Here is an 8,724-nt window from a genome sequence, read left to right as displayed (position 1 = left end):
AGAAAATAGTCTTTAATCTATTTCTATGCACATTCTAGTTTATGGTACAAAAACAAAACTAGTTTTTTTTTTACTGACAGCTCAACTTTTTTGTTTTCTGAAGAATCATCATAAAACAAGGAACACAAAATTTGGGGAGAAACATGAATAAATAATTTTTCAAATTGTTGTTGTTTTTTAGTGCAAAAAAACATCATTACCATTTTTATTGTTTAGTTGGCAAAAGATTACCTCATATAACTACAGTCATTTTTGTAAATCTGTAAAAAACATAAAAGCCGCCACCATGAATGGACGTTCAATTCGTATTAATCGAATGCCAGTTCTTTTACTTGCATTTGTTGTTATTTGCGGAGTAATATACACATTAAATGTTCTATCAGAAGATAAACCTCTCTATGGAATGTTAAGAAACACAAATCAAGTCAATATGCGAAAGTTACTTATAGGTTCAATACAAGCCGCACAACGCGGAGGACTGGAAATCTTGGATGTTGCTCATTCAAGAGATTTACAACAGAAGAGTAAAGGAAAGACCCTGGAAGGGGTAGATGACCCTTATACACAAGCTGATGCTAGGTCACATTGCATCATGAAAGGTGGAATGCACAGAATATTCCCTAAATTGAATATTGTCTCGGAAGAGGATACGGAGGGTTGCTCGGAGTCGGGAATCATTGAGTTAGATCCGACAGTACTTCATGAGACTGCTGTCACGCCGGATGAGTTGGTAGATGTTAAGGATATAACAGTTTGGATAGATCCATTGGATGCTACCAAAGAATTCACAGGTAAGTGAATCTATAAATCTTATTTAGGAACTAAGAATGAATGCTTATAACCAATTTTCTGCTTTATGTGACACCCTATATTCAAGTTACATTTGAAGGGTTCAGGGGAAAAATAGCTCAAGTCCATTCCAACTCATTTCGAGAAAAACGCAATTTAAAATATTTTCTTCCATACAACTTAGTACTAAAGGCATTTCTTCTTCTTCCTTTTGTCGGCGCTGTTATGATCTCGATGTCGAAGGGATCATAACTATCCCACGTATCTGCTTCACACTAGTGATCCGTCTGTGGGGTTCGCCGGGTTGACCTCAGAAATCGACGGCAAGCCTCGAGGTTGTGTATTGTTCCATTTCTGAGGCCAACTGAATGCTGCTGTTTTTGCATTTGCTTGTACCTGGATTTTTTAGGCCTACCTTTTTTTTTTGTTTCTTGTTGGCACGTTGCCTTTTTGACGGGGTTCTCAGGAGCTCCCCTTTGAACATGGCAATACCACTTGAGTCTATCGCGTTAAATTTTTTGGGAGGTGGTATTTTTAACATGAAGACTTCCTCGGCACATTATTTATTAATTTTTCTAGTAAGGCTTAAATTTGTTTTCTTAAAGAAAGGATGACATCAGACAGTGCTCAATAAATACTTCTAGATATCATCATTATTTTATTTTTGACTAAAAGTTGACATGTGCCGTTTTTCCCATGGACCCTTCATTAGTCAAATGAAAACCAACATAATCTTACCAGTTTATCAATAACTAAAGAAAATGTGATGTCTATCCTTCAGTGTTAAAATTAAATGACTATTTGTCTCCAGTTCGCCAAATAATATATATTCTTTTCGCAGTTTTTTTTAGTCAGGCCTTTTCTTTCAACAATGCTGAGATAGAAGCTAACTTTTTCTAGTACATGAATGGATGTCTGCAACTTTCCTTGAGTTCAGTTGCTATTGATGGCTTCCCCAGTTGTGTTAAAAAGTGTATAGAAAACTTTTTCCAGCTTAAAACAACGATTTCCTAAATGTCTTAACAACAGAAATCTTCCCTAGTTCTTGAAAAGATTGTTTGATTATACCAGTTCATAAAAAAGGACAAAAGAACGATATACAAAATTATCGACCTATTGCAAAACTTTCATCTTTACCTAAACTATTTGAAAGCATTGTTTACATACAATGTTTTTTCATTGTAAACAAATTTTTTCTCCCTAATAACTTGGATTTCTTAAAAGGAGGTCTAAAGACTTCAACATTTTTCGTTTCGCTTCAGCTGCGTACTAGGCTTAAATTTAAAAAAAACTTAGTTTTCTCACCTATTTATATCTTGGATTCAGTCGTATCTGTCCAACCGACAATATAGGGTTATTTTTAGATCTAGCATGTCTACCGTAATAAATGCATCGTCTGGTGTTCCACTAGCAATCTTGCATCGCTTATTTTTGTACTCACTACGAATGATGTTGAGAAATCCTTTTTAAATTCTGAATTTCTTATATATGCAGAAGATATGTAAATATACAAACAAAAATTTCTTGTGCTCAAGATGCTATACTGCTATAAAATGAACTAGATTTATTTCATATTTGGTGCCAAAACAACTTTCTCAAGCTAAATAGTAAACGCCCTGCTTTGTCAAAAAGATCTTATACTCTTAATTGTGAGCATATTCTTGTAGTTAACTCGATTTGTGATTTAGGATAGTTATGTATGTGACCCTCATTTGAACTTTCACTCTCATATTGATAGTATAGCAAATAAAGCTAATTCTACTTAAGGATTTAAGGTTTGATCCCCGTATTACCAAATGCACATCCAACTCATCGAAGCAGTTCAACGAATGTTTATTCGCTATGCCTTACGTGGTCTAGATTGGGATGATCCTTTATACCTTCCTCCTATGAAGATCGAAATCCACCCTAAAAATAAATATTACAACAATATATGCCTAATTTATCTATCCTTTTGTTTCCTGTTCACAACCCTTTATTTATTTTAGTCTTATAGCGTTTTCGTTTGGTAATTCTTAGAAGGGTCCGGGACTGTCCGATTCGGAATGCCAAACGAACAAACTTATATACTTCTTTTTGATTCTGAAGTTTGGGTTTCTTTGTATTTGTGAATCATCAAACAATGCGAAAGTTTTGTTTTGTTATTTTTGTTTATTTCATAAAAAGTTATCTTTTATTTTTGTTTTCTTCACTTTTTATAATATAATTTAAAGTTTGGCGTAGTAAAAAGTCTCAATTTTCAGAAATAAGCAATAAACAAAAACACTTTATTACTTTGACGTCTCATGTGTGAACTTGTGTGCGTGATTCTCGTTTTGATTCTGCCTTAAAATTCGGAATTGACTTTCTCTTCTTTTCAGAATTAGAACTGTCATTTAGTGCCAAACGATCAGTTTCAGAATCGTTCGGAGTAATTCCGGACGCTTCCGGACGACCAAACGAAAACGCTATTAGTTAATTGAATACATGTATTCGCTTACAGTTTTTATTCTTTAATACACTTTGTTTTTTATAATATTTTCTTTTTTAAAATATATAAAATTTTGTAACTATGTTCAACAACTACCTGTAATTAATTACATTTTTATATATAATTTTGTTAGATTTAAGACTATTCCTTTGTAAATATAGATTTAAAAATTATATTAAGATCGCTTGTATTTAGCTAAATTAAAATTAAAAATTAAAATTAAAATGGCTATTTTTACTTCCAGAAAAGTTATACAAATATGTGACTACAATGGTTTGTGTTGCTGTGAAGGGTGTTCCAGTAATTGGTGTTATTCATAGTCCATTTACCGGTAAAACTTCTTGGGCCTGGCAAGAGAAATCCGTTTCTGAAGATTTAGCAAATCTTAAAAAGGTTTTAAAACACAAAAGCGTTTTTATTTTTCCTACAACTCAACACACTTTCATTTCAGGAAAACACGCTAACCAAATATCCAATCATTACAGTTTCCAGATCACATGCGGGTGATGTAAAAAATCTATCAAAAGAAGTTTTTGGTGAGAATTCAAATATCCTGATAGCTGCTGGAGCGGGTTACAAGGTCTTACAGGTAGTGGCAAATAATGCAACAGCTTACTTGCACTCTACCCGAATAAAGAAATGGGATATCTGTGCTGGAAATGCAATTTTAAATGCATTGGGTGGTAAAATGACCACATTGACTAATGAAGTCATCGACTATGCGGATGGTAGCTCTCCTGTCAATGACAAGGGTCTATTAGCTGCACTAACCCACCATGATGTTTATATTGCTAAGATGCTAGAGAGGCAAAATAAAGGCCAAAGATAATTTAAGTTGATGGTAATTTTTAAAATAAGTGTTTTAGTATTTTTTTGTTCTAAATCAAGGAAGCTCCAAAAAAGAGCTGAAGTTCTTAGCTGTCATTCTACGGTACCCGAATCCGGAATGAATATGAGAAAACACAAATAAAGTAAACAACTCTATTGTGCGGTTCATGTCTCTTGTTCACGTAAAACTTACAATAAGGCTAAATATCTCCTGACTGAAACTCCTAGATTCTAGAATATTGTATTGCTTTCGTGACGAGAGCATCTCGACTTATCTATCATAGTCGTGTCCAACAGACGTCCAAAATTTCGTTTGGTAGCTCCAGAACTCGTAATAATTATTTAATTAATGCGGAAGAACTATCATTAAACAGTTGTTACAATAGCCTTGTTTTGTTTGGTAACTCAGTACTTAGCTTATTAAAATTTTACCCTACAAATGATTGCTAGGGATATTTATTGGTTAACAGAGTTTTGTTTTTTCTAAACTTATAGGTATATTTTAATTTTCTAACGGTAATATTTCGAAAACAGGTGCTGATCGAATGTATCTGACTTCGGCTTCGAGTTAATCGTACCGAAAAAAGTATAAATTGGTTACGGGAACAAAAACCTTGTAAACTAGACACTAGATCTATTACGATCTTTAGTTTAACGACCAGACATATTAGGTGCATCAAACAGAAACAATTTGGCAATCACAGACATAGATATTTACAAATTGGTTTTATATAAACACAACCAGGATATGGGAAAGAATTTTTTTTAAATAAATAGTGATGGACTGGCATCACTAAATATTTGATAAGTTTTTGTAATGTCAAATTCTTTCGATTTTTTACTCAGTAAAAACAACTCCGGCCCATTACGATGAAAAAGGCATTGAGAACGATTTTAATTTGATTTTTTTTTTGTTGAAAGGAATTCGATATAAAAAAAAAAAAACTCCAAAAAGTGCCCGTCGAACCAAGAAATACATGGGAATGTAAAAAGTAAAAGCGAAAACAATTGATTAAATTTCAAATACCGCTCGGGGATCGAATTTCGGCATTTTATTATCTTTTTACTAATTATATTCACCAATCGTCAAAATGGCAACTTATGCCGTAGTTTGGCGCCAGCTCAATGGAGTTCAAATTTGATCTAATTTGCCAAATTATCTCATTTGGTCTGTAGTGGTCGAAATACGGTACAAGTTCGTTAACGTATGGTCGCTATGTGTCCCTATCTTTTCCTACTAATTAAATAGAGACTGAAAAAGGCAAAACGTTAACGTATGATCGTAATCTTGTGTCGTAAATTGACCCCAGGTTTATTATAAAATTTCTAAATTTCATATAAAATTTCTAAAAATACAAATACTGGCATTAGTGTAGAAAATGCTTATAGGGAAATTTTCGTTAAGCAAATACGGCCTTTACTGTAAATTTCCTTTTGTTTTTTTTCCTGTCATTTCAGCTGTCACAAACATGTTCACCAACCTGAAAAAACGAAATCATCATTTGACATTTCTATTAAAAATTGTGCTGTGGAAGTTACATAAAAAGGTTTCTGCGATTTTCTTTATTATTTTAAAATAGATTTTCCAATTAAAATTAGTCGCAATATTAATTTATAAATTAATTAAAAATACAAACCTTTATCTGAATTATATATCTTCCTAGGAGAGATGTTACGATCCGCATCTGTATTGGTAAACAAATCTCCAAAGCTCCTAGCCGCAGCTAGTGACATGTCCCTAGCAAGGTTGGGAGGTGTTTTTGGACCGGCAGTGAACACTTCCATGGTGCTCCGCTTCCAAAACACTATGCCAACAGTTAACCCCGAAGAACCTTTACCAAAAAAAGGTTACTCTCCATTCGGAACCAAACAAAGTAACATGAGTGAATGGGCTGTCGCCCGTCTCGACGATTTACTCAATTGGGGTCGCAAGGGCTCCATCTGGCCATTGACATTCGGTTTGGCTTGTTGTGCCGTCGAAATGATGCACATCGCCGCACCCCGTTACGACATGGATCGATATGGTGTTGTCTTTCGAGCATCACCACGTCAGGCTGATGTTATTATTGTTGCTGGTACTCTTACCAACAAAATGGCACCGGCCTTGAGGAAGGTGTACGATCAGATGCCTGAACCACGTTGGGTTATCTCGATGGGAAGCTGTGCTAATGGTGGTGGATACTATCACTATTCGTACTCTGTTGTGCGTGGATGCGACAGGATTATTCCAGTCGATATTTATGTGCCCGGATGTCCACCCACAGCTGAGGCGCTGATGTATGGAGTGTTGCAATTGCAAAAGAAGGTCAAGCGTATGAAGACTTTGCAAATGTGGTACAGGAAGTAAATTTATTTAAATGTTATAATCGATAGAAAATAAAACACGATGTAAAGAGAAGCTATTTGTTTATTGATATTTTGAGTTAAAAAGAAAGACAAGATTGTCATCGTGCAAATATGCGAGTATTGATATGTGCGGTGCATTATTTTGTAAAAGATATCGAAAAATAAATTATTAAAAACAATTTAAAATTAATTTGTTGCAACAAAGTAAAAACTTATAAATTTTGTTTTAATTGCAGATGGGTTTGATCAAAATAATTGCCAATATATTTTATTGATTTTTAAAAATTTTATTTCAAATAGTCTTTAAAATAGACTAGACTTTAATAACGACTAGGGTAGAGTTGCCTATTTTCGGCCGTGTCCAGTTTTCGGCCACCTTTCGAAAAATCGTTATAACCAGTGATTTCAAAGGGGTTTATTCCAAATTTTCACTCGTATGCTGTTCTAACATATAAGATAACAGCATAAGAACAAAATTTTGGAATAACCCCTACGAAATTATAACGATTTTCCGAAAGGTGGCCGGAAACTGGAGACGGCCGAAAATAGGCAACTCTACCCTATCTTTTTTGTCACCTCCTTTCATAGGAGGTGATCTTTAAACTGCATTAATTGGATGCATTTGGAGACAACTTAAAAAAATTGTCTTATTCGTTTATTAGGAATGAATGAAATGAAATTTCGTTGCTTTTTGAATCTCTAGAGATTACCTTCAAACTTGTCGGTGAGGATAGGAGATGAGGACTACTGATTTGATGAAAATTTATTCGACTGCAATGCAGTCCGTGCTGTTACAACATATACTTTTCTAAGGTAATATTGGAATCTTGGTGATTAGTTATTTTTTTTTTTTTTCAAAATGTAAATCTACAAACTACACTTTCAATGCAAACTCCATCAAGTCGTAAACTAATAGCTGCGTTCCTTTGGGAACATTTATCTACCTCTTAGTATTTAAAACTACTTTGAACTACTTGAAAAAGTAGTTAAAAGCAGCTACTTTGAACTACTTTTGCTATATTGAAAAAGTAGTTCAAAGCAGCTTTTAGTACTAACCAGTAGATACATATTCCCAAAGGAACGCAGTTAATGTATCAAAAAACATCGATAGGTCTTGCTCAGAAATAATTGGGACTGGAGTCATTCTATTCGTACAAGACAGTCCGCTAGCTTATTTTAAACGAAATATGCAAAACGGAATCTCGAAAAAAACTCTAAAAGCTAAACCTTCATATTTGTACACAAACTTTGCCAGTTGCCGTCAATTTGCTTTCATACGTTAATACACCGATACCGGCATTGCCCAATATTGTGAAATACATAAGTGCTGCGCGCACAACTGCCGTGTAGAATTTTCCTTTCTATGATGCGGTATCTATTTCTCTCGAGAATATAGACACATACAGCGAGGCTCCATTAGCAGAATAAGTAATTCATTTATGTATTCTTCACCTGATCTCTAAGAATTTAGTCAAGGACTGTAATAAAAAGCAAATAATTCAGGACGCTTTCGTGTTGATTTGCATACGAACTCTAGCGGAACATATCGCACGTTGAAACGAATAGTGTCAGAATTCAAAAAGTGTAGATTATGGATTAGATCGATATTCGAGTTCGCAAGGCCAAGATCTATATACGTACCAAAAATGACATAACTCTGTCTGCAAAACTCGGCGCTAGAGAGCAAAAGTTTGGTTACTTAATTCATCTGGTTTAAAAATAATGATTTTCTTATTTGAAAATATCTCTTTAAATTTTTTTGACCTCCAAAAGAAGTATGGCATTTATTATCTTGTGCCACAAAGTTTTTAGAAAAATAATTTTGAAATTTCGAGTCGTTTTTTTTATATAACAATAATTTTCAAAAAATTATTTGGTTTGCCATTAAAAAAAAATTTTTATTCAACACATAATAAAATGCATTGATCCGTTTTCAATAAATTGATTTTTCAAATCTCAAATATTTTTTTTTGAAGTGAAAACTTCTTTAGTATCGTAGTGATTTGAAACGAGATGAAACGAAAACGCGACACGAACATTCAACTTGTTATAACTTTTTTGTTTTAATAGATAGATAAATGAAATTTGTACTGTAGAAAGGTAAATAAATAAGCTATAATTGTACAAAATTTCAATTAATTTCATATTCAAAATTCTGAGATAACGGTAAAAAGATGTTCTTTTTCTATACACGTTATATCTTTTGATCTAGTGCACATACAAATTTGGTTTAACTTCAATACGCATGCTGATAACATAAATATGATATTTGATATATCACACATAACGAT

The 8,724-nt window shown here is 33.5% G+C and overlaps 2 protein-coding genes across 2 annotated transcripts; both read left to right on the top strand.

Moving 5' to 3' along the window:
* The first annotated feature begins 61 nt into the window (after nucleotides 1–61).
* On the top strand, nucleotides 62–4,093 carry LOC129911608 (putative inositol monophosphatase 3). The gene is made up of 3 exons (XM_055989458.1): nucleotides 62–791; nucleotides 3,504–3,652; nucleotides 3,711–4,093. Exons 1-3 carry the CDS (start codon nucleotides 287–289, stop codon nucleotides 4,086–4,088), a joined length of 1,032 nt encoding a protein of 343 aa, XP_055845433.1. The 5' UTR covers nucleotides 62–286; the 3' UTR covers nucleotides 4,089–4,093.
* Nucleotides 4,094–5,541: 1,448 nt separating this feature from the next.
* Nucleotides 5,542–6,485, top strand: LOC129909787 (NADH-quinone oxidoreductase subunit B 2). The gene is made up of 2 exons (XM_055986862.1): nucleotides 5,542–5,634; nucleotides 5,752–6,485. The coding sequence occupies exon 2, from the start codon at nucleotides 5,757–5,759 to the stop codon at nucleotides 6,432–6,434; it is 678 nt and encodes a 225-aa protein (XP_055842837.1). The 5' UTR covers nucleotides 5,542–5,634; nucleotides 5,752–5,756; the 3' UTR covers nucleotides 6,435–6,485.
* Nucleotides 6,486–8,724: the final 2,239 nt, after the last annotated feature.

Source organism: Episyrphus balteatus, chromosome 2 (assembly GCF_945859705.1).
Source record: "Episyrphus balteatus chromosome 2, idEpiBalt1.1, whole genome shotgun sequence".
In the NCBI taxonomy this organism is placed as follows: domain Eukaryota; kingdom Metazoa; phylum Arthropoda; class Insecta; order Diptera; family Syrphidae; genus Episyrphus; species Episyrphus balteatus.
This window is presented reverse-complemented; position numbering and strand designations above follow the sequence as displayed.

Coding starts and splice junctions, on each gene's coding strand:
- LOC129911608 (XM_055989458.1), top strand. CDS start 287: ATGAATGGACGTTCAATTCGTATTAATCGAATGCCAGTTCTTTTACTT. Junction 792..3,503: donor TGCTACCAAAGAATTCACAG/GTAAGTGAATCT, acceptor TTTTACTTCCAG/AAAAGTTATACAAATATGTG. Junction 3,653..3,710: donor ATTTAGCAAATCTTAAAAAG/GTTTTAAAACAC, acceptor CTTTCATTTCAG/GAAAACACGCTAACCAAATA.
- LOC129909787 (XM_055986862.1), top strand. CDS start 5,757: ATGTTACGATCCGCATCTGTATTGGTAAACAAATCTCCAAAGCTCCTA.